At 38.7% G+C, this 26819-nt stretch overlaps 1 protein-coding gene across 1 annotated transcript in view; it reads left to right on the forward strand.

Moving 5' to 3' along the window:
- The window catches only part of LOC111864705 (serine/threonine-protein kinase PLK1), a 120063-nt gene that overhangs the window by 88945 nt on the left and 4299 nt on the right, over nt 1-26819 (forward strand). Inside the window, exons 3-10 of the mRNA XM_023852154.2 lie at nt 8178-8294; nt 9135-9346; nt 10669-10764; nt 13570-13845; nt 15387-15513; nt 16618-16843; nt 22091-22244; nt 26128-26386. Of these exons, the coding sequence (XP_023707922.1) occupies nt 8178-8294; nt 9135-9346; nt 10669-10764; nt 13570-13845; nt 15387-15513; nt 16618-16843; nt 22091-22244; nt 26128-26386 (1467 nt within the window). The remainder of the gene's footprint in view (nt 1-8177; nt 8295-9134; nt 9347-10668; nt 10765-13569; nt 13846-15386; nt 15514-16617; nt 16844-22090; nt 22245-26127; nt 26387-26819) is intronic.

Genomic DNA, 26819 nt, shown 5'->3' on the forward strand with positions numbered 1-26819 from the left:
ATAAACCGGAAACTACAGGTGATAGGTACTGCATTCGCACTAGAGCGATGAGATTCAGTCCACATATGGGCCTCGCTTTAGTGGGAAATATAAGAGTGTTTATAGCTAGGCACAACCACACACTGTTTAATGGGCACTTTTTGATATTCAGGTAACAGCACTTGTCCTTAACCCCTTAAACAAACTTGAAATCACTCAAACTTTGGCGACCGTGTCCCTGGCTAGTTATTTAGTGACTGCTTTTTTTTTGCACAACACTTAGAAGTGATTACACTTTCACTTAAACTTTTAAGCCAAATTAAGATTCACACTAATTTTTGTGTCTAATTAATTTTGCAGTTATTCAGAGACTGTTCCAGTAACACACTTAAACATAATTTTGTTTTTAACTTTGACTTTCGAACCAAGCTGCCAGTGATGCCAATTTTTCGGCTGTACACTTGGAGAGTTGTTCAGAGACTGCTCTAGCAGACTGACTCTGCTTTGAAGCAAGAAATCTTCACAGCTTCAACTCTGCCTCCAAGTTACTACCCTAATTTCGGCCGATTTGAACAATTCGAATTTAGGGAGTTAACCATAATTCTCACTGCTACAATCACCTAGCTTTAGTTTGGGACTTTGGACCTTAAAGTCCTAACGTCGTTTTTGACAGCTGCTTGAAAAATTACACCATTAGCGTGGGTTGCTGGCCTTCCCACTTTTGACTTACGGGGTTCAAAACCTGTCAAGTGTAACTTTACCAAAGGATCCCGCCTGTCAACTTTCGAACTGACTTTCCAAGAAAACTCGGCGAGGTGCTTCCTGCCTGGTCTTTGTAGCAGTGAAGCAGGCCCTATTCTTGAAACCAAGAATCGGGCTAAGTCACCCTTGAATGTTCCTTACTACCTCCTATGCTTAATTGCTCTAAAAAGAAATCTTGATTACAAATAAAGCTAGTGGTGTCAGTGGTACGGCTACACGTCCCATTCAGTTATAAATAATTTCATGTTTACCTCCATTTGAATGCACGCACATCGTTAAGAGACCACAGCCTCTGTAAATATTAAGGGGGTTTAGAAGTGACCTAGGAATGATCACTATAAAATTTTCTGTATTCTTATATACCTACACAAGAGAGTACCCAGAGGTCTTGTAAGGGGCCAGTCCACCTTCAAGGATTTCTGCCGAATGTGCCTCGAATTATAGAAAACAAAACAGAAACATTCAGCTAACATATGGACCGCCTCTGTGATCTAGTGGTCAGAGTTCCTGGCTACAGAACCAGAGGTCCCGGGTTCGATTCCCGGCGCTACCAGATTTTCTGAGAAGTACTGGGCCTGAAACGGGGTCCACTCAGCCTCGTGAGGATAGTTGAGGAGCTACGTGAATGGAAAAGTAGCGGTTCCGGTCTAGGAAACCGAAATTAAATGCCGTAGGGATCCGTTGCGCTGACTACGCGACACCCTCTATCTGCTGAAGTTGGCACCAACTTCGCCGACAAGCGGCGGTCGCTCGGTCGGTGTAGTTCGCTTGCGGACTAAAGTCACGGAGTTTGTTTTTCTGCCAACTTACGTGCTAGAAGATGGACTAGGAAATATAAAACCTATTTTCTAATTGCGTAATTTTTGTATTTGCGCTCCTCACCGGTCTTGGGTTCATTTACTGCATCTACAGATCTGTTATTTAGCTCCATTGTTACGAATCTCATTGTCGGCATGAGCTGCCCCTCCTTAAAATGTTAGACAATGAGTCGGATCCCTAGAGAACTAAAATGCTCATCACAGGAAGTATGGTGTACGAAATAATTTTAGTAACGTTTTTGCCTTAGACCTATGTTATGTGTCATTTGTTAGGAATGAAGTTCAGTGAAACTGAAGGTAATCAGGTACGAGTAAGTACTAATACAGTAAAGCACAGGGGCTTGAGGGCGGTTGTCGGTGTCTGGTGAAAAGGCGGACCTACCAGACTTATATTTACCCCCCCCCCCTGAATATGATAGTTCCGCCGCCACCGGTAATGATAATCATACTTAAGTGATAGAACATTATATTCCTTAGTAGGGGTTACTTTGTTTAGTATTCAACATAAAACATCTCAAAATTTCGTAATTTGAAACCTTCAGGAGGAAATTAAGGGGAGATTGAACTCGGGTAATGCTTGCTACCATTCAGTACAGAACCTTTTGTCTTCTCGTCTGCTGTCCAAAAACATAAAAATTAAAATATACAAAACTATAATCTTGCCTGTGGTTCTGTATGGGTGTGAAACTTTGTCTCTTACACTAAGGAAGGAACATGGACTGAGGGTGTTTGAGAACAGGGTATTGAGGAGTATAATTGGAAGAAAGAGAGGTGAAATTAGGGGAGGTTGGACAAAACTGCATAATGAGGAACTTCATAACTTGTACTCTTTTCCAAATATAATTAGAATGCTCACGTGAAGGAGGATAAGGTGGGCATGTAGCACGAATGGGTGAGAAGAGGAATGCATATAGGATATCAGTGAGAAAGCCAGAAGGAAAGAGACCACTGGGAAAACAAAAACGTTGGGTGGACAATGTTAAAATGGATCTTAGAGAGATAGGATGGGATGGTATGATTGGATTGATCTGACTCAGGATAGGGACCAGTGGAGGGCTCTTGTTAACACGGTAATGAACCTTCGGTTTCCATAAAATGCTGGGACATTCTTGAGTAGCTGCAGAAGTGGCAGCTCCTCCAGCAGGGCTCAGCTCCATGAGTAAGTAAGTAAATTTGAAACCTATGTTTTATGCAGAGTACTGATATTTTGTACGTTTTTGAAAGAAAATTGATACCCGTACATTTGATTTTTTTTCCCCTGTAAAATATGCCTCTGTAACCGTAATCCGTCAAGCAGTTTCATGTGGGCAGAGAGACAGGCACAATTTCCTCTTTATGATAGTTCATTGTATGCAAGAAACGCATAAAGCTGTGAACCTGAGCAAGTGATACGCGTAACAGTGGCGACAATATTTACTGCTTTCACAGTCTGTGGTGTAACATGAACTGTGCGGGTTGTAAGCAGCTGGGCCTAGTTTAACGGCGATTCTCGTTTCTCATTCCGGTAGCAGTAAACTCGCACTATGGCTTCTCGTGCTTGTCATTTTTTCTTTTATATATAACTTTAAAACCTCAGTCGAGGTTACAGGAGTTGGCAACGAACGTCGTGTCCCCGTTGTGTCCCAGTTGTGTCGGCATATATTTCGTGGGATTCCATAGCAGATTGCATTTTATTAGGACTGGCGATTATCCAATAGGCAGTGCAGTATGTTCCTTCATTCTACCCGCAAATCTTAAAATAGCAAACGTTGCCGAGTTACCTGGACCAAGGAAAGACACTATGCAGAGATGCATTGTTTGTATGAAGCCTATAGACATATTAAGTTCCTGTGACTGATAATATTGCTGCAAACAAATGCGTTGGTAGTATCCAAATTTGAGGGGGCGAACTGACGGGTTTGATGTCCTGGTTTATTATATGGGTGAAAGGTTATGTGTGCAACCCAGCCCCACATCTCTTCCCCCAACTTCTGGCGGCCTTGAGGGAAGAACGTCTCTGATTATTTTGATTGTGTAGTGGCTGGTACGAATTCCACCCGTATTGCGTTAAGTCTTTTCTCTCACCATCTTTGATTCTTGCGTTGATTGACCATTCAGAGTACTAGTTTCTGTTTATGTCTATCGCAAATTTAGACCCTTATTTTACATCCTATTAGAATTTTGTTTTTGGTCTTAACTGTCCGTGTTTGCAGTTTATAAGTCAGATTATATATTTTTTAAGGTTTCCTGCGGGCGCAAATATCCCAAAACGCTAACTACTTACTTGTCATTTAGTTTTGCCCTCCACACTTCCGACTGTGTTATGATTTTTGCGAACCATGTTTACTTCCTAACTCACTTAACGACATTGTCAACTCTGTGGGTTATAAACCGAGATTAACGGCCGTGGGGATCCATTGCACTGGCCACGCGACACACTCTGTCGGCTAAGGTTGTCACTAACTTCACCGAAAAGCAGCGGTCTCTCGGTTGGTATAGTTCGCTTGCGGACTACAGGCCACGGAGTTTTTTGTTTTGTTTGTAGGTTAGAGCAGTTGACTGAGGCGTAAATTTTATTGCGAATTATAAATGCAGAAGGATTTGGATTTGGAAGCTGCCGCATCCTTTGTTAATTTACTAGACGAATATTCATTTGGAAGGACTAAACACATCCTCATTACCGTAAGGCTGTGTTTAATCCCTCGGTTTCCCAGTCGAGATTGGAATGGCACCCACTGAATACAAATTGATATGGCTACTGCTGCTTTAAATTGGCTCATCGATGAAATGGTTATTTAATGGTCGTTCTCTAAAGAAAGTTAAACATTCCGTTAAAATTTAATGCAGATAATAAAGTAGGAGTAATATAAATAACTGGACGCACCGTGTGGCGAGAATGGCATCTTGTTATACAGGCCTACTTAGATAAAAGATTTGTTCCTGTGATACTCTCTGTGACACACTCTATCCACAGAAGTTGGCACTAACTTCGCCAACAAGCGGCGGTCGCTCGGTCGGTATAGTTCACTTGCGGACTGCAGACCATGGAGATACTCTCTGGACGCCCAGATCTGCGTTGGAGGGCCAGCTTGTTCAGTAGGAGGACGGAAGGAACTCTAAGGCCCAAATCTCGATGTTCATGTTTCGGATGTTGCTACTGCTTATGTATTGATGAGATGGTTTCGAATTCAATTTTCTGAGTATGTGTTACTGTTCATTTGTCTGGAGTTAAAGATAAACTTAAAGAAAGTTTAAAGATAGTAAGCTCTTCGGTCGCGAGCTGATCAAGGAATCTTCCCGTTATATACTTAGAAAAGTAACCATTATATTCACGTTTTATAATATTATATTTAAGCATCCTGTTGCACTCTACACGATAAATGACACAAATTCCGTCCCAAGTGCAAACAATATATATTATATGTCTTTGATCTTGTTCNCTGATGCAATATGGCGCTCTTTAAACTGCAACCAGTAAGAACAGAAATTAAATTAAACTATAATGCTTGGGATTTTTGAGAGGGATATTCATTCCTTTTTGACAAAAAAAAAAATCATTGGGGGGTAACGCTGGAGAATTCAGTTATGAAAGTAGGACATCATAATTCTACTCTTCTAATTTTGTAACTGAAACCTCATCTCACAGACTAATTCCAGACATTCAACTGTAGACCTCGACATTAGAGAGATGTGAATGGTTAGCTTCACACTTTGGCCGGTTTACGCCCGAGAAAAAAAAACATGGATAAAATTTGTATAGAGTACTGGGTGGGTCACCAAGTCAATCTATGTGTAATGACCAAGAGGAGAATTCCTATCCATACCGGGATACGAATGAGGCCATCTTGCCCGCATCAGATCGCTGACTCATGGTTTTGAAGGGAAAAATGACGATAACAGGAAGGCTATCATCGATCTAAGCATCATACCATTGGAGGACGCAGCTTGCTCAGTCTTGAGCAAAGGTGTGTACTGTGCTGCATCCCTGGCGGTTATGCCTGCTGAGAACATCCTGTGCGAGGTGGAGAAAGCAATAGGTGTCTTGCTTGAGGACACTGCTGAGAACGTTGGACAGGAAACCATCAGGATCCTGATAGATTCTTATAAGCCCAAGGACAACCTGTCGTGGAAGAGAAGTCCCTTCAGGCCCTGAAAGCCAGTGACGAGCTTACTGTCCTTCCTGCTGACAAGGGCTTTACGATCTTTTTACTCAGTACCGCCAACTTTAATTGGGAGGTCGATGCCCTTCTGGAAGTTCAAGCCTTCAGAACGTTGAAGGACTATACTGCATCTGCGGAGGGCGAGACCACTCTTCTGAAGAGATCCAAATTTTCTTAGGAGATCTGACAGTAATTTCAACCACAGGGTTCCAGGCCTCCATGGCTTTATGGGCACCCAAAGATCCACAAGCAAGGTGTTCCCTAGAGGCCCATTGTGAACACCACTGGAACTCCCTTCTAATGCTAGGCGAAATATCTGGCGGTGATATTTGGCTGTCATATTGGAAAACCTCCACATCATATAAAGAAATTGGACTTCGTCTGCACATTTTGCTGTCTCTGGGCTGGGCCTGAGGACACAATGGTCAACTATGATGTGGTATCACTCTTCACCAGAATGCTGGTTAGGAAGGCCATGAGCCTCTTATGTCAATATTTCGAGGACAATACCCTGATGCTGCTCTGTCTTGTCCTGACCTCATACTTCAGAAGCTAGCTCTTCATACAGACCAACTGCCTGGCTATGAGTTCACCACTGCCTCCTATTATCTCCAACTTCTTCATGGAGGACTTTGAGCAGGTGGTGCTTGACCAGGCTGCCCATAAGCCTCTCTGCATGTTGTGTTATGTGGATGACACTTTTGTCATCTGGCCTGATGGTCCTCACAGGCTGAGGTACTCAACACCTGGAAAGTGTCCACCAGAACATACTTTTCACCATGGTGGCTCAAAGAAATTGCTGCCTTCTCCTCCAGAACATAACTCTTTACAGGAGATTTGATGGCTGCTTGGACCATAAGGTATACTGGACAAAGATGACTTGGGACCGAGAACACTGAGAGTATACGGTATCCCCTGTGAGTGTGGTCAAGCATGCGTTGGAAAGACAGGCCAGTTGATCTGCGCACCAGGTTGAAGGTGCACCATCGGCATATGGATTCTAGGACATTCTGACAAGTCATCTGTGGCAGGGCATATCAGCAGCTTGGGATGTCACTTCTAGATCCAGAACAACAGAATCTTCTCCACTAATTCCCAGATACTTGGATCATGTCATCAGGGTGGCATTTGATTGATCTCCATTGCATTTTCATGAACACGGCTAATTGCTTCTGTCTAAGTCATGGAAGCCTCTCATCTTCTTCCTGAAAGATCATAAAAATTCTCCCCCACAAGATTCTTTAGTTGAGTTCTACACTGGACCATATAGGTCTGTGCACACTGCCCGTATCAGGACATCAACCCTGACCTCTCTGGACACCATCAGCCCTAGGCCTCCCTTCCTTTCCTGACCTTCCTCTTATGTTTCTGCTTTCTTCTCCCTAACCACCTGCCTACAACCCACACACATTACTTCTTTTCCATTCGTCTCGGTTCCCTACCCACAAAACTCACATATGACTTCTCTTCGTATAGAAGGGCATACCTAATCACTCTTATCTTGTCTCCTGTTGGTTCACTTTGGTTCTCTGAAGGAGCCAGCAGGAACTGACAGGTTGGCCTCCATGTTCCCTTGTGTTTCTATGCAATCCCACATTTCCACAAGCCACTTGCTCTGATTCCTGCATACTTTATGCTGGCTTCTTGTTTGGCTTACTGTTTGGCTCCAGTGATTGAGGAAACATGTTCCTCTGAAATGTCGGTTGACTTTCAGTGAACTATATGACATTATATCCCAGAAGCTAGAACTCTTCTAACTGAAGAAAAGCTGGCAAAAGTGCACTGCAGGCCAGAAATGAGGAACAATCTTAAGCTGTAGGCATTTTGTGCCAAGAATCCAAGAATCACAGCTATGACATGACTTTGACAGTGAATAAAGTTACTTTAATTTTACAGTCACATATCTGATAGATTTCAAACCAGGAGTTTTGGAAAGACAACAGTGTGAGTGCAAAAGTTCTTGTGCTGCAGTTTTTGAACAGCTTGAAACTTATGGTGGTCTTGTAACAGCCAATTTAAACTAATATTAATGTGAATTTATGTAGTACTACATAAGGTGGAAATGTGCATGGATTTGGGTAGAGGGTATTTGCTTAATTCCAGAACCCTTTTCTTAAACAAAACTATTTCCAGTGCTGTAAGACACCATCAACTATTGTTACCAGCAATAACATGCATAGTAATGAATTCTCAAACCTGCATTGTAATAATTTACTTTATAATATGTTTTGGTCATTCCACTGGTCTTTTCTGTTGCTCTGGAATGTCTGCCTAGCTCTGAGAAGCCATTTCCACCTCTTAGTGTCACATACACTTTCAAGCTGAAACAGTGTTGTCAACACAGAACTTATTGCATGTGTTTTTTATTGACAGCACTTTGTAAGTAAAGAAATATTTTATGGCCTGAAATAGGAGCTTCAAACCATGAAATATTTATGTAATTATAAAACTACATGCATAGATACTTTTTTTATTTCAGATTGCACGGGAGATACTGATACATCAGAACCTTGTACACAAAAATGTTGTGAGGCTTCATCATTTCTTTGAAGATACTGTGAATGCATACATCATTCTTGAAAACTGCTCAAGGAAGGTTAGTTTGTTTGGAAGACACAACCATAGTTATAAAATAAGAAAGCTTTGAATTAAAGCTTCATTAAATGATGATGCAGGAAGACTTGCCAGTGCAGGAATTGAGAAAGACATAACCTTCAACTGAAGAATATTAAATACTGGCATAAGATACTAATTATGCATATAACAGTTCAGTTAAACTTTTGAAATTGCAATATTGCTTTTATTATTCTAAAAATATTTTCCATTCAAATAATGTGAAAATATATACATTTGAAGTATTTATTTCTTTACTTTTACTAGTAACTGTTTCTGCAATTTTGTCATATTTTCGCAGTACACATTTTTATGTCAGTTTTTAAGGCAATGATTAAACATTTAATTATTTTACGTTTTCACAGCAATGAAGATTTATATTGTGGTCCCCCCCCCCAAGTAAAGATAAATTTTATGAAACCTGCATACTAAATATTTCACACACTTTTCAACTGATTTTAGAGACACCTAATAAATAACTAGAGAATTAATGAATTAATATGATTCCATAATTTTATGCAATGTCAGTACAATCTAGCAAACATTTAGTGGCTGATTTTCAGTACCATTGATTTGGCAGATATTTGTATTGGTATACTGGAAAAGATTATATTTTTATAATGTGGCTCATGAATAGGTCTCTATGGTTCACTGTGGCCCCTTAGTGGTTTTAAGTTAGATTGCTCTGCTATAGAATTTCATTTGCCTAAAAAATTAACATAGCTAGGTTCTGCCCCCTTAGGTGACACTTCATGCAAGCTAATATAGTCAGTCAGAATTCAATGAAAAAAGCTAAAAATTGAAATAATTTTTGCACTTTCAGTCATTGGTACATGTTCTGAAGCACCGAAATGTCATAACGGAGCCTGAGGTGCGATACTACCTGTGTCAGCTTGTAACAGGTGTAAGCTACATTCACAGTCAACGTGTGATACATCGTGATCTCAAACCAGGTAACATGTTCCTTGGTGAGGACATGGTCGTCAAAGTTGGTGACTTTGGCCTGGCAACGCAGGTGGATGGTGACAAGCGGGTGTAAGTATTATACTTCGAAATTTCCATGTAGAACTGTAATTTCTTAAACATATTTGGGTGCGCTAGAAAGAGCTAACCTCAATCACTGGACTCCATTCAATCCAGTGATTGAAGTTAGCTCCTTCTAACAGACCTGAGAGAGCAGATTTTCTGCCACCCCCTCCCTCACCTGAGGACAGAAACAGATCCAGTTTTTGAAGTGTTGTGTTCTTCAGACTTCTTCAGAATACCAGATGATGGACAAAGTCCAAAAACCTATTAAGTCTAAGTATCAATATTTTAATCAATATTTTAAATGTAAAAATTGTAAATGTGAAGAAAAGAAGAAATGAATGGCTTGAGGTTAGTCATTTACTGTTCAATCCAGTGAAGTATGATTCTCTTTTGAATAATGTTTAAGCTCCATTTCCTAGATCACAGGTAACCCAACCAACATTAGACCATGATGAAACTTCGGTTCCATGCCTCTCCATTATAAAGACTGGCCTTTTAATCATGTTTAGGGAGGTAATCCATTGCTTACACTGAGAATCATAGAAAACATGTAAATACAGCCTGTGGGCAGAATTCAGAGAACTTTAATGTTAAACTAGACCATACCTATAGTAACCACCATGCTTTAAAGTGCTACGAAAGAATGCATGAACTATCAGGCATATTCCCACGAGAATAAAGTGGCAAAAATAGATTGAGACCTTTATATTCATGTGATCATCATCTTAATAGCTGATGAATTTATGGAAACAACTGTGATTAAATAATTGATCATAATATTTTTATTAATTATCATTTGCTTCAGTTCATGAATACATTATATGTAAATATTTTATAGTTCATTTAGCAGTGTTGCCAATAACTAAGGCTCTGTAGTGTTGAATGATTATATGATAGTGAATAATTATTAGAAGGGATGTGGAACAAACTGGACATGACATAATTTTTGGTACTATCATGGTATTTGCCTGGAAGGATTCAGGAAAACTGCAAGAAATTACAGCCAGTATTGTCAGTGTCCTAGGCAAGGTTTGAGAAGTGAATCTTTTTTTTTAAGTATTTTGTGACCTCTTAAATATTGTGTATTCATAACAATAATTGTTGTCTTCTGATACCTGATAGATCTGATGTTATGGATGAAAAGTTTCTTAAATTCAAGGTTGCACAGTTGGACATGAGACTGTTGGAGATACCAATGGTTCACACATCTTCTGAGGAATGGAAAGAAAAAACTTAGAGTGCAAGAAACTAATTTATTCATTCTTTCAAGGTCACTGTAGTATCAGTAATATTTAGTCTTAATTTAAATTATTTTTTATGATTTGTAGGACCATCTGTGGAACCCCAAATTACATAGCACCAGAAGTGCTAAATAAACTGAGCTACAGCTATGAAGCTGATGTGTGGGCAATCGGATGCATCATGTAAGTATGAGGTATCTGCTGAACTGAGGGTACAATTAACTTTCTTCAGAAGATGAAAATACTTTCTTTTTTTTTCTTTGTGGGGGGTGGAGTCCAGCTGGCTCCACTCAGCACAGCAGCCACGGATTGGCCTATTGTACCTGCTCCGGCTGATTATGATGATGGAGAATTTGGTGGAATGAAGATTGGCAGGGGAAACTGAAGTGCTCGGAGAAACCCCGTCCCAGCGCCACTTTATCCACCACAAATCCCACTTGACCAGACCTGTGATCGAACCTGGGCAGCCATGGTGGGAAGTCAGCGACTAACCGCTTGAGCTATGGCACGGCCATGAAGATCCTTGCCTAGTGGTTTGCATGCTATCCTAGTATTCAACAAGTCCAAGGTTTTAATTCATTCCATTGCACTTAAAGTACTTAAGCTAACTTAAACTAACAAAAATCTGCCATTATAATCACAAATAATTAAGTGAATATTGGAATGTAATCAACTTCCAAAGCATCATATACATGCAGCATACATAGAACAATGTAGAATGTCCAAATTAATAATGATATACTAGACTAGTATCCTAACCACTAGACATCTCCACCTCAGTTGGCCAAGAAGTGTGGAGTGTTAGTGTACTAGCCTAATATCCAAAATGTCCCATATTTGATCTCAATTATTACCACCATTCTTAAAACTAAAAATAAAACATTAAATAATGGGAGTAGAGCCAGTGAAATGTCATATATTAAATTAATATACAGTAACTCGAACAATGGACAAAAATATTGGTGAAATAAATTAATAATTTTTACAAAACTTTGGTGTTGCCGTGAAGACTGTCCAGATTATGATATGTCCAGATATCCTGTATGTTCCGCCAGGTTGTTATACTAGTTAATAATAGAGGTCTTCATTTCTGAGTCAGAATGAGAATTATTTACATTGTTATGATAATTTGAAAGTAAAGCAGGAAGTCTCTCACTACAACTGAAGAGTTGGCTGTTCTTTTGTAGGTTAATTTGTGTTAGAGTGTTAAGTCAGAAAGTTGTAATGTAATAAACAGATCAGTTGCAGTGTGACAAGCGGCCCTCTCTTAACATACAAAATCCAACTGCATGAAGTGCAAATTGAACATGGAACTTGTTTTATACGTATCTGTAATATAATGTGGCTTCTGGCATACACACAGCAGTTACATAAACAACATATATACAGAACCCTTTCTGATTAGTGTCTTTAAATACAGGTGCATGCCTTATAGCGTTTCTGAGGATTCTGAACTTCAGAGTTTGGCGTTGTTGGTAATTATACATTTGTAATCATTATGTGCAAGGTGTAATTAAACACTTGCCAAAGAAAAGCTAGACTTATGGGTTGAATTGAAGCTCAGAATTTGTAGTATTTATACTTAACTTCCTCATTATGAGAGGAAGGAGAGCTTCAAAAGTTTGTTGCTTTAATAATGTTAGGTAACATTTAGGGTAGATAGTTTTACAGCTAACTTTGTGAACATTTCACCACAACCAAAATCACATCAGCTCAAGAAATTAATATATTAATTTTATATTATAGTTGCTATATTTTGGTTTTTATACTTGTATTCTCAAATATTTAAGTGGCAATTACTACTACTACCACTACCACTACCACTACCACCACCACCACTACTACTACTACTACCACTACCACTACCACTACCACTACTACTACTACTACTACTACTACTACTACTACTACTACTACTACTACTACTACTACTACCACTACCACTACCACTACTACTACTACTACTACTACTGCTGCTGCTGCTGCTGCTGCTGCTGCTGCTGCTGCTGCTGCTGCTGCTGCTGCTATGACCACCGCCATCTCCTCATCTAGATGATAATGTGATAATGATAATCATTATCATTATCATAGCCATTGTCAACATCATTATAATCGTTACCATCACTACTACCATTGCTGCTGCTGCCATTATCACCACCATCACCACCAGCACCACTTCTTCCTGTATAGCTTTTCTGCAAATCATCAACAGTAGCCAATCCTGAAATTCTTTTCCAACCCATTGTCTCTTACCTGGATAATGCTGGAATTTATATACATTTTAGTGCTCTGTTCTTGGTCTCAGTGGATTGATACTTGGCTCATTTAATAATGCAGTCTGTAAGCAGTGTTGAGCAGTGGGATAGTTTTTCAGTGATGAATTGGAAAAGACAGCAGGAAGCAGCCATTTTAAGTACTATGGCAGCATTTCCCTGGAGAGACTACAAAAACCTACAAAAAAAACTCTCAGGATAGCCAGTTTTCAAGCTTGTTATCAACTTAAAACCACCTAAGTACTCGTATAAGGAAGAGTGCCAATCACTGAGCTGCGGCATTCAATAAAACCTCACTAGTTTTTAAATTTGTATACTATTTCTTGCTACAGTTTATTGAATGATTATACTGCCACCCACATAGCCTTATTGCCAGTGTTGTCTCTAAATTAGTATTAAAAACATTATGAAATTTGGCACTCCTTGCAAATAGAAGTGGTCTTGGAATGAATTTCTCTAACACTTCAAGTAGGAAAATTTTAAATTGATCCTGGTTGTAAGATTTATTAGTGTGATGTGCTGATGACCAAATACGACCAGAGAAATGCTGTGTTAAAAGCAGGATAATGTTAAATGAGGATTTTATTTTATGTGTGAACAGTTGTATCTTCCATTGATGTCACATTAGCCTTGGAATACAGACATTTATATAAAAAAGTTGTTCTTCTGTAAAGATATTAAAAATATAACTTCCTTTCTTGTTCTTTCCTGCCAGGTATGCAATGTTGGTTGGTCAGCCTCCCTTTGAAACTGCCACACTGAAGGAGACATATGCCCGCATTGTAGGCAATAAGTATGCTCTCCCACCTCTTGCTTCAGAACAAGCACGATCATTAATCTGTGAGCTCCTGCAGCCAAAGCCTGAAGAGAGACCTAAACTTGATGAAATTTGCAAGCACGAGTTTTTCACAAGTGGTTATATGCCTGAAACACTTTCTCCTTCCTGTTGCTACACAATGCCAAAATTTGCATCTGCTGCCTTGCTTTCAAGGTAGGTTGATTTCAAGTGATGACATTCACTAATTATTTTAATGTTATGTGTGAGCCTACCACAGGCCAACTACCAACTTCTGGCCGACTGACAGAGTGAAGAAAGCACTAGCCAATCAGTGTGGACCACTGCAGCACCAACTCCCATTGGACCAGGCACTGCTAGCAGCAGCAGATAAAGATGCGGACCACATCATGCTAGTTAGTCAGAGCTACTCTTGCTTCAAGACAGCATCTGGAGTGCACATGGCAGTAGCAATCCTCCTGGCAACAACACCGCCAACCAACTCTGAAGGTGGTCTCCTTGAGCCTTGGGAAGTTCTACGGCCAGCTCAGACACTGGCTACTAAACATGGAGGCCAGCCATCATTTACACAAGTGAGCCCGATGTGGCTGGAATTTTGCTATCATTCATCAGGAATTTATGTGGTGGTCTCTCCAAATACCAGAACCAACATCCCATGGTTACTATTTTGCAGTGCCGTATATAAACTTAACAGTTCTTTACTTTCTGTATTGTGGAAGAAAATGCCCATTTCATATGTCTTCCTGCACAGCACTTCATGCCACTGGTGGACAGTTATTCATTAATTTTTGTATGCCATCTGTGTCCTGTATCTTATCTCTAAGTTACATGTTCTACTGTAAGATCTGTGAAAATTAACTATTTACATCACAAGACCTTTATTTATTACAAATGTTTTGGATTTGTAATGGAAACTAACCTAAACTAATCAAAACTGATTAAACTAACCTAAACTAAACTAAACTAAACTAAACTAAGCTAATGTAAATGAAACTGTTGGTTTGAGGAAAGAGTTGTACATCACAAAACTCTGAGAAATATGTATGTACACATGGAATAAAAATGATCAACAGATTCCTTACTTAGTAATTCTTATTCAGTTAATAGTGTAAGGACTCTGATTTAGTGAAGTATAATTGTGCATTTTCATATAAACAGATTACAGCAAAAGCAACTTACAGAATTGAATTCATACCAAATATTCCAAATTTTTCATAGATACATATTTAGTTGCACTGTGAATCATTTTAATCTGTCAGAGTGTAAGTCCTGTTCAATAACTTGTGCACTCTCATGCACACAGTTTATAGCAAAACTTATTTACAAATTTAAACATGAATATGTAACACATTTTCGTGTTGTTTTCATGGGTATACATTGTGTTGGGTTATTAATTAATAATATTTGCATGTATAAACTAAATTACTTCTAATTACCTTTTAAACTGTATGCAAAGCTTCTCAGTTACCTGGTGCTGGTTTATGAATATTCAAAAAAATGGTGTAATTTTATAGTTTAGAGTTTTGACTTGTTACATCAGCTATTTCTTGTAGGTTTTAAGTATGGCTTTTAAACTTAGCCTGCATGGCAATTGAAGGTTTATTCAAATTTCTTTATAATTTTATTGTATTACTTTCTTAGAGTTCTTGTCATACATGTTGTGCAAAACCCTTTGCAGCAGCAATTCAACTGTTATTCACTTTACTGACATAGTACTCTTTTATAATTCTGTTTAGGGCACCACAGCCACAGTCCCAAGTCATATATCAGGCTCCAGTCTTGAGTCAAGATCTGAAATCTCTGATGAACTCTGTATCTACTTTAAAAATTCCCTCACAGAAGAATCCAACCACCATAGCTAAGGTAGGTAGAAGCAAGCACAATATTGTTTCCATTTGCAGTTCATCAGATATAACCCACATCCCCATGCCCCATCACCCTTAAGCTCCAAGTCTTTAGTCCTTCCACTATTTTGATACCAGTACCATTGCACTATAAAGATGAGACTTGATGCTTAGCACTTTATGTACTTTCCAGTGAATGGAAAGTGCTGGGTAGGTAAAATTAACACCTTATTAAGTGGCTTAATGAGTCCCACTTATGATGACACCTATAGTAAAAAATAAAGCTATCCCTGCACCAGGCCGTGAAGGCCCATAGGGTTGTGAGGCATTGAGGGTCCCCACATTATCCAGACAGTCGGCTCAAAGGTGGCAGTAAGGTTGTCAGCCTTACGCACCGGCCGCCCTTTACTCCCCAGGAAAATTATTTAATTAATTCCCGGTACTCATTTCTGTTAGAGGCTGAGTCGACCCCAGGGTCATTATGCGGCTGAAAGGATTAGGTCAAATGAAAAAAATCCAGTGACCTCATCAGGACTTGAACCCGCAACCTTCCGGCTTGTAGCATAGTGCCTCAACCAACTACGCTACCTCGTGCCCCATGATGATCATGTGATCATGTGTGACATGGTTCAGAGAACAGTTATGAGTTACGAGAGAGAAATAGTTGCAGCGGAATCACAAGAAGAGATCGAGTTGGAACTAGAAGTGACGAGTTCTGAGAGAAATAGTAGTGGTGGAAGCACATGAACAGAGTGAAGTGGAACCAGGAGTACAGAAGAATACAGGAGGTTGGCCTTGGAGGATTTAAATTGTGATTGGAAGATTTTATGTGTAATATTTGTAGCAATTTGAAGTGATAGTTTCTGTGTTGAGATCCGTTGCTAGGAGACGACTAATGAAGAGAGAGAATCTTAGTGCATGCACAACAGCAAACTGGAAAGTGTGTAAATCAGCGATAGCGCTGTATTGCATGTATTTAAGTGTGATTAAGAGTCACTAATAATACATGTGGCAATACTCTTTGAGTAATGTTGAATTTTTATCCTACAGCAGTATGCGTGATACATGAAACATACAGAGGGATTGATCCTTTTAATAAAAATATGTTTCTTGTTAATTTCAGTTCTCCCCAAAAGATAAAGCAGCCTGCAGTAATCCTGGTGCTGGAAGCATTCTAACACCTGCACGCAAAGATAAGGATCTACGTCAAAGCTCTCTGAAGCAAAAGCTAAGCAGTGTCCTGTGTCCAGATAAGATGACATTGTGCCGCAAGAGATCTAATAATGCTGCCACCATGTATCGGTTTCTGTCTGATTGCATTAGTAAGATGCCTACTGCAACACCATCTGGTGAGTATCTTCGCAGTTTCTTGGAGCCTGTTTTGATGCACAATGAGTTGTATTTTTGTGTTTGCATTCAAATGTCAGTAGAAGTATCATTCTAATGAATATCATTGGAACAAGTGTTATACTGTAAGAAGTATTTTTCATTCATCATTCTTGTTGTTATATCAATGTATATACTTCTCAATATATTTGTTGTGGAATTCAGTGTAACAGGGACTTCACTGTTACAAGTAGAGGCTGAATATTCCCAGTGTTGATCAGCTTAATGAAGTTAGTAATTTATCAGTTTTAATAATTGAATAACTAGGAGCTGGAATATTGTAGTCGGTATAGCAACTGACTATGGGCTGGAAAACTGAGGGATCGGAGTTTGAGTCCCCATTGGGTCAAGAATTTTCTCTTCTTCAAGTCGTCCAGACTGGCTCTGGGGCCCACCTGACCCCCTATTCAAATGGTATTGGGGGCTCTTTCCCCAGTGATAAAGGGGCCAGGGCATGAAGCTGACTACTCAACTCCAGCTAGTGCCAAGGTCAAGAAGATGTGAATCTATACAGCCACTCCCCCACATGCCTTCATGGCATAGTGCTTAATTAGTTAAGCACAGGGACAACTTTGCCTTTTTACCTTTGCCTGTTGATTAAATAGCTAATTCTGTGGAGCAGACCCCTTCTTGACAAGTTATTAGTTGCTTAGCTAGTCAAGAATGTCCTCTCACTTTGTTGTATCTGAAGGTTCATTGCCATATTCACAGGAGCCCACCACTTGCTGTTACTCTGAGCAAATGATTCCAGCCCCCAACCTCCCATCCCATTTCTCTGAGAACCAGTTTAGTATTATACCGCTGAGTTGGTTGCGGTAGTTGCAACATTCTAGACTTGTATTTGGAAGGTTCTCAGTTTCAGTCTTGTCTGAGACACCATCTATCCAGACTGATGTTTTTCATAGTTTTTCTTAACCCCTTTTAGGCAGATAATCGCTCACACTCATGAAGCTGCAAATTGTGCAGCTGTTCAAGAACTTCCCAGCATTTTATGGAACCTGAAGGTTCATTACTTTGTTCACAAGAGCCCTCCACTAGTCCATATCCAGAGCCAGATCAATTCAATCCATACAATCCCATCCTATCTCTCTTTAAAATCCATTTTAATACTGTCCACCCACCTACACCTTGGTCTTCCAAGTGGTCTCTTTCCTTCTGGTTTTCCCACCAATATCCTATATGCATTCCTTATCTTCCCCATTCGTGCTACATGCCCTGCCCACCTCATCCTCCTTGACTTGATCATCCTTTGGACAAGAGTACAAGTTACGAAGCTCCTTATTATGCAGTTTTCTCCAACCTCCTTTCACTTCATCCCTCTTCAGTCCAAATATTCCCTTCAACACCCTGTTCTCAAACTCCCTCAGTCTATGTTCCTCCCTTAATGTCAGAGACCAAGTTTCACACCCATACAAAACCACAGGCAAAATTATAGTTTTGTAATTCTAATTTTTATGTTTTTAGACAGCAGACGAGAAGACAAAAGGTTCTGTACTGAATGGTAGCAAGCATTACCCGAGTTCAATCTCCCCTTAATTTCCTCCTGAATCAGGTTTTGATATGTTATCGTTGTTCCCAAATATTTGAACTGTGCCAAATTTTCAAAACATCTGTTTCCTATCTTTATGTCATGATTTTGCCCTGCATTTTGGTGACGAGACAGCAACATATACTTAGTTTTCTCTGTGTTTACTTTTAGACCAACCTCCTTACTTGCATCAATTAAAGTTTGTGTGTATTTCTTTATGGTATCTATATTATCACCCAGTAGATTCACATCATCAGTATAGACCAACAGCTGATGTGTCCCATTTAATTTCAGTCCCACCTGGTTTTCCCAGACCTTCCTAATAACATATTCTAAATCAAAGTTGAAGAGGAATGGTGATAAAGCATCTCCTTGTTTTATACCATTCTGGATAGGAAAATTATCAGACAAATGTTTACCTATACAGACTTCGCTGTAAGTTTCGTTTAAATACCTTTTAATCAGCAACCAGTTTCATGGGTATCCCAAACTCTAACAGAATATTGTACAATACTTCCCTCCTATCTGAATCATACACTTTCATGAAGTCTACAAATAACTGATGTACTGTCTCATTGTACTCCAATTTTTTCTCCAATATCTGACAAATGCAAACAATCTGATCAGCCGTTGATCTGTTACATTGAAACCCACACCGATGATCCCCAATAATTTCATCTATATATGGACTTAACCTCGAGAGAAGAATATTGGATAAAGCTTTGTACGAGATTGATAGCAGTGATATCCCCTAATCATTACTACAGTCAGTTTTATTACCCTTCCTGTGAACTGGTACGATAATAGACTCTTTCCACTGATCAAGCAATTTTTTCCTATTCCAAATAATAGTTTGCTTATGGGCCTTAGAACATATTATTACACCTATTGCTTGAATCAGTTCTGCCAGAATTTGATCACTACCTGGCAATTTATACCTTTTCAACTTTGGAATAACAAATTTGACCTCAAGAGGACTACACTCAGGTTCTACTGGCTCAGCTGTATGTGTTCTTATCTAGCATCACTAACTCCATATACATTCAGTAGCTGAGAGAAATAATTCTTCTATCTACTCAAAACATTGTGGGAATCTGCAAGCATATCCATTCTCATCTTTCAGTAAGTTACTTCTAGGTTGGTAACTCTTCATAAATTTATTTACTCCTCCATGTCAGTCTGTAATATTCTTAATCTTACTGAGCACTGTAAAGCTCATTAATTTTATTGTTCAGATATTCCCTGTTTTTATTCCTTAAATGCCTGCTGGCTACACATCTTATATTATTCATATTATCCCCATTTATTTTGCTTGGATCTTGTATCTGCTGCAGTTTGGCTTGTTTCCTTTGATCTAATAATTTTGAGCACCCTTTGTTGAACCATGGCTTATGGTTCTTCAGTTCTTAATAACCTAGACACTATTTGGCTGAAATTTTGATATTCTCTCTGATAGTTTCCCAGGCTCTATTAATATCCATCTCATCATCTGAGTTTTCCAAAGCTGCAAACCTATTTGAGATTTTAACACAATACTGCTCTTTGCCCTCTACTTCAATTAATTTCTTGTGAGTGAACCTCTGCGTATGAAACATGTGTGTTAATTGTTTACTCACATACAATCTTCCCTAACTTTTGCCATCACCAGGTAGTGGTCACTATCACAGTCTGCTGCCCTGAATGATCAGGCATCAAGTATACTTGAATGCTGCCTCCTATCTATAAAAATATTCTCAATTTGATAGTGAATCTTTCCATCAGGAGATGTCCAAGTGAATTTATAAATTTGAAATGTTACAGTGTGGGAACATCATAGTTTTGACAATAAGATTTTTGATGTGACAAAGTTTACTACTCTAAATCCATTACTTTACTAATATTGTCTAAAAATTCATTGGAAATTAATTTGAAAATGTCTTCCTTACCTACTTTGGCATTGAAATATCCTAACAAAATGTTCTTGTGGTGTTTAGGGAATTTATTGAAAACACATTCTAATTCTTCATAGATCCTGTCCTTCATATCATAAATTTTATCTCCTGTTGGGTCATGAACATTCAGAATGGTGATATGACACCAGCGACCTCATTATGTATGACATCCTATGACTAACAAACTCTACCCTTTTAAATGCTGATATGATTCTCTTCTGTACAAAAAAACCTGTACATAATTCATGATTTTCATTCCCCTTTCCATAGAAAAATGTATATTCACCTGTAAGATTTGAGGCTTTCACGGCGGTGACTATGAAGAAAGCAGTCTTCTGGGATTTGGCACCGTGTATATGTGGTGTTAACCGACGTTTCNTCACCTGCTGGTTCGGTGCCACCTCCATCCCATTTGACCTCCTATACTGCCGCTAAATCTAACTTATATTTTTAGATTTCTTCCACCACTGCCCTGAGTGAACTTGTCCTGTACATACTTCTAACATTCCAAGCACCAAATCTCATATCCATTTTCTTTCACTTAGGTTGTTTATCCAAAGAGTCTCTCCAGGTCCAAGGCTTCTTGTGATCTTTCATAACAAGCCTATTTTTTGCAGTGAGGAATAGTTAGTCCCATTCCCAACACCAAAGCTGAAGGACCACCCCTTGTCAGCTGTCCATGATTGATTATTCACTATACTTGCAGCTACCCTCCATATCTGGTAGTTGTCTCCTCCATCCACAACCTTAGGACGTGCTATTCTGTGGTGACAAGGGACCCAGCTAACATGGACCCCCCTTATATACCCCTGCAAAGGTGCTTCCCGTGATTTGCAGCTGCTGCCTGCATTCTATTTCTGGGACACAGCCAGTGATATGACAGTGTCTAGACATGGTGATCCCTTGATATTCCTGCTGCCACTTATGGACTGTAAACATCCTGTCACAATGTATTGTTGCCTCATCACCAGGGTGCAGGACAAGAATCATAACACAAAGATAGCTAATAAATCCTCTGAAAATGTAGAAAAGTTGTAAATGTTTTAGAATAACACCAACAAATCAAAAATGAATTCATGAAGAAATTAAGGAAATGTTAAGTATGGGGAATGCTTGCTATCATTCCATTCAGAATCTTGTCTTCCTACCTACTGTCTAAAGACATAGAGAGTTAAGTATACAAAACTATTATTTTATCTATAGTTTTGTATCAATGTGTAACTTTGTCTCTCACATTAAGGGAAGGACATAGACTGAGGGTGTCTGAAATGGAGTGCTGAAAATATCAGAACCTGAGAGGGATGAGAAGGAGACTGGAGGATATTTGCATATTGAGGAGTGTCACAATTTGTACTCTCCCAAATATCATGAGAATGATCAAATTAAAAAGGATGAGATTACCAGAGCATATAGCACACATGGAAGAGAAGTGCATGTTTTTTTCCACTCGCAGCATAAATGAAGAATAACGTGGTAATTGTGTTTTGTGATGTTGGTAAAGATGTTTTGGGTTCCAGAAGAAATTTCTTCTACAGATGAAAAGCTATAATCTCCCCAAGAAGGTCTCAGGATTTGCAATCAGTAGCTAATTTATATTATACAATAGCTTTCCACTCATTGCCAAAAAATGTTCACAGTGGCAAGTTAAAACATGGAGACCTTCATATGAGAGGTCTGATTTGTAAACTGGAAGGTAGTTGTTTCATTACTTATGCAGCAGATGTGCAAATTGAAATATCTTTCATTTCCAGGAAATCCACCACCTGTTGCTACAGTAGCACCCCTCTTTGTGTCAAAATGGATTGATTATTCAAATAAGTATGGGTTTGGATTCCAGTTATCTGACAAATCAGTTGGTGTCCTCTTTAATGATAGTACACGTATCAGCTTTACTCCTGACCGCAGGTGAGTATTGAAAGTTGAAAGCAAATTCAGTGAAGCAGAGGACTAATAAGGTTTCATGGGTCAGTCTTTCAGGCCATGTTAACTTTTGGAGATAAGATATTTAGGCTTCTGGTATTTTAGTCTGAGGAAAGCAGGAATGAGAAATGCTTACATTAAGATAGAAGCAAGTTAAAAATATTATCTTAATGTCTTATTGGGGTGAACGTGGTAGCATAATTGGTTGAGGCACTATGCTACAAGCTGGAAGGTCACAGGTTCCAGTCTCAATGAGGTGGACTTTTTCAATTTACTTAATTCTTCCAGCCGCACTATGGCCCTGGTGTCGATTCAGTCTCTAACAGAAATGAGTATCAGGAATCTTCCTGGGCGTCAAAGGGCGGATGGCATGTAAGGCTGACAACCTTACTGCCATCTGTGAGCTGTCTAGAGAAAATGTGGGAGCCTTGATGCCCCACAACCCTATCGTCCTTTATGGCCTGTTACAGGGATAATTAAAAAAAAAGTCTTATTTGTGTGTGAAATTTTTTTATTTTATTCTGTTACCATAATAGGCAGTATGGACACGCCATACATTTGTTGTTTCTTACAACATGATTTGGTTCATTAAGCCATTAGCAGGTATTTGACTTTTTTACATTCACCTATATTTGTCTGCTGGCCAGTGTTTATGTATTTGAATACTGGTTTCCATAATGTGTATATATTAACCATCTTTTAGTGCATACAATTTCACTTGTCACTTCACACTACATGTTTCTACATTACATACAACGCATGCAGCCACATAAGAAAGACACATCATAAGACACGGTATATACACAATTAAAATATAAGAAGAACGACTCCCATAGCGGATGAATGTCATTACACACGAGTTTGATATACGACATGTAAGATGATAGATCTTAACAAGTTTTAAAATATAAATTTTATTATTGAACAACGATGAACACACATTTTATATCATTTTATAAATGGACACTTGATGGCAGGCAGTGCAATGGTTTAACGTGATTGCTACACCTGAGGATGGCAGAATGATGCCGAAACATGTAGTGTGAAGTGACAAGTGAAATTGTATGCACTAAAAGACAGTAAATATATACACATTATGGATGTTCATCAGTGCAACAGGATGCTAAAATACAACATTATGAGTAGTGGTTGTTCAGTAGTATGTAATGCCATTACATTTTAGAAGATGTGGTCATCTGTAAGATTAAATATTAATTGTTAAAATAAATCATTAAAATTAGAAATATATAAAAATTTTTCTTATGTTTTATCTGAATGTAGTAGTTGTGTGTAGCTGTGTCTCTTCTACTGATATATTTCTTTGGAGTTCCTCCTGGTGTGGAATGTGAACACTTATTTTTATGAGAATCACCATGAGAAAACCACAGAAAAGTAGTAAGTATGACAGTAATATTTTATATAAACATAATTTATTAGATTTCCCCTTGCAATATATGTGGTCTGTTCAAAAAGTTTTGGAACTTTTGAAATAACACGCCAACTCGATATTTTATCAATGTCAGATAAGTTGTGCTGCCTAGTGGCATGCTTCCTAATTATCATCCTTCCTGCTGCATCATCCTACTGTGATTAATCATTGCCCTAAAGCTATTTGTTCACATGCATGTAGAGTGTGTCTTGCAATATTTGAGATGGCTGATATTCATGAATGTGAAAGACATGTTGATGATTTTTATTTGACATCAAGGATGTTGTGCATCATGAATTCTTACATCAGAGGCAAACATTAAATCAGTGGTATTATCTTGAAGTGCTGAAACATCTGAGAGAAAATATCAGGAGAAAAAGACCTCAGTTGTGGAGAAAAACCTGTGGTTCCTCAGTCTTAACAATGTGCCAGCTCATGCATCGCTACTGATTCATGATTTCAGGTCTGTTAGAGTGAGGTCAGGTGAGTAGGGTGGCTGAGGAAGGACAGTTGTGTTTGTGTTGACCAAAAAGTCACTAATCACTAGTGATGCATGAGCTGACGCATTGATATGATGGAGGAACCAGGAGTTTGTTCTCCACAACTGAGATCTTTTTCTCCTGACATTTTCTCTTAAATGTCTCAGCACTTTGAGATAATACCAGTGATTCACTGTTTGCCCCTAACTTAGAATTCATAATGTACAACACCCTCGATGTCAAGAAACCGTCAACATGACTTTCATGCTCTTAAATATCAGCCATCTTGAATATCACAAGACATGCTTTACATGCACATGAACAGAAGGCTCTAGTTCAATGATTAATCACAGCAGGATTATGTGGCAAAAAGGATGATAATTTGGAAGCATGCCACTAGAAAGCACAGCTAGCCTGACATCGCTAAGACTTCAAATTGGCACGCTATTTCAAAAGTTCTGAAACTTTTTGGACAGACCATGTATAGGTTAGAGAGGATGATCATTCCGAACCAGACACAATGAACGTATGCATGCAATAAAACCTAACAATGGCACATCCACCTATGCAAAACACATATTAGATACAGATACCTGGAAATTTGCAAAGCACTGTGGAAGTAATTCAGTTAGCAAGAAAAGGCAAACACATGATCAATTTAGAGAAATTTCATATTTACTGTACATGCCAACAGAACATTGAAATGAATGAAATATTGTTTGACCTTCAAAACCCAAAATTTGATACCCTATACAAACATCATGTTAACAAGTAAACACCAGACTTCCTAACATCAATTTCACAAACATCACAAAGACTTCTCCAAAATACAATTCTAACACCAAATCTCAATATTTAACTCCAAAAATCATGCAGTTATGTATAAAGAAAGCATTATATTTTCAGGAACACAAAGATAAAAGGAAATCATATATTTACAAGCAAACAAAACACATACTACATCAATACAAAGTAAAAAAACGCTGCTTCCCCAGCATATAAACAAAAACATGTGTATTCTCATAAAAAATGTGTCACATTCCAAACCAGTAGGCACCTCGAACAAATACTTCAATAGAAGTATTTTAACAAATATTATTTAGAAAGCAGTCTTCTGGGATTTGGCACCGTGTATATGTGGTGTTAACCGACGTTTCGGAGGAACGTATCGCCTCCGTCTTCAGGGTAGAAGGAAAAATACAAGAAATCCGCAGGTGAAGAGACCGTGAGATCCAGTACAAGCAGCTGCTTCTACCCTGAAGATGGAGGCGATATGTTCCTCCAAAACGTCGGTTAACACCACATATACACGGTGCGAAATCCCAGAAGACTGCTTTCTAAATAATATTTGTTAAAATACTTCTATTGAAGTATTTGTTCGAGGTGAAATATTATTTAATCTTACAGATGAACAAACCTTCTTATATACCTATAACAGCATTATGTACTACTAAAAGCCAGTATTCCAATATGTAAACACTGGCCAATGTAGGAATACTAGCAGACGAATACAGCTGAATGTAAAAGAAAGGTCAAATATCTCATAATGGCTTAATGAGCTGAAACATGTTGTAAGAGACGACAACTATATGGGGTCTGCATGCTACCTATTGTGGTGATGGAATAAAATATTGCTCTAATAAACTACATTAAAATCTCCATACATGAAAATTTTGAGGACCCAGTTCTTCTTAAACTTTTTATGCTGATAGCATATACATATAAATACCTGATATTTGAGGTTCTTGCAGCAGTGAATATTAAGATTACAATTGTCTGGGATGTTATTCCATTTAATTTGACAAGTATCAGTGTTTTGGAGGAGACTAACTACTAGACTGCATAGCATCAAATACTGAAGTTCATTTCAAGGAATTTGAACTAAGTCCATAGTCTACTGGAATCAAGACTTAAGTGTTAATATGATTTCCAAACAAAAATATTAAATATGTGTTTACAGTCGTGTGGAATTTCATGATATGCATGGGAAGGTGACTGCCCACCCACATAATTCTGTACCTGCACCACTCCATGAACGGTTAACATTACTGCGACACTTCAGTCAGTACATGGACGAGCACTTAACAGAGGGAGGTGACATTAAACACCAGCCTCAAGTGGCTGTAACCAATAGACATAAATCAGCTGTCCCTCATATGAAACGCTGGGTTCGCACCAACACTGCTATCATCATGGAACTCTGCAATGGGACCTTGCAGGTACGTTGAATGTTGGGCAGTAACAGAGTGGTTCAGTGAATGCTGGATGAATGAGGGGAGAGATGGTTTCAAAGAGAAGGGAAATTTAACGTTGAAGTTCATATAATAGCAGTACCAAAATTTAAAATACAATTTTAGCTCTTCAGAATATATTGAAGTTGTGACCCAGCGTCATTCTCATTGGATTTCAGAAACAAGAAATCCTGGAAATAACTTATGATGCATATTTTGCTTCAAATGCTTTTATCTATGAAGAGGTTGTCAGAAATATTACTGGTACATGAAATGCACTTAGTTGTCTATTTCATTGTCCTCCTCCCCCAAATTGTTATAGATTCATTCTGTGTGAAATGCGGCATGTGGTAGTGTGGTGGTTGAGACACTATGCTACAAGTCGGAAGGTCGCGGGTTCAAGTCCCGATGAGGTCCTTGG

The sequence above is a fragment of the Cryptotermes secundus genome, unplaced genomic scaffold, assembly GCF_002891405.2.
Source record: "Cryptotermes secundus unplaced genomic scaffold, Csec_1.0 scaffold616, whole genome shotgun sequence".
Lineage (NCBI taxonomy): Eukaryota > Metazoa > Arthropoda > Insecta > Blattodea > Kalotermitidae > Cryptotermes > Cryptotermes secundus.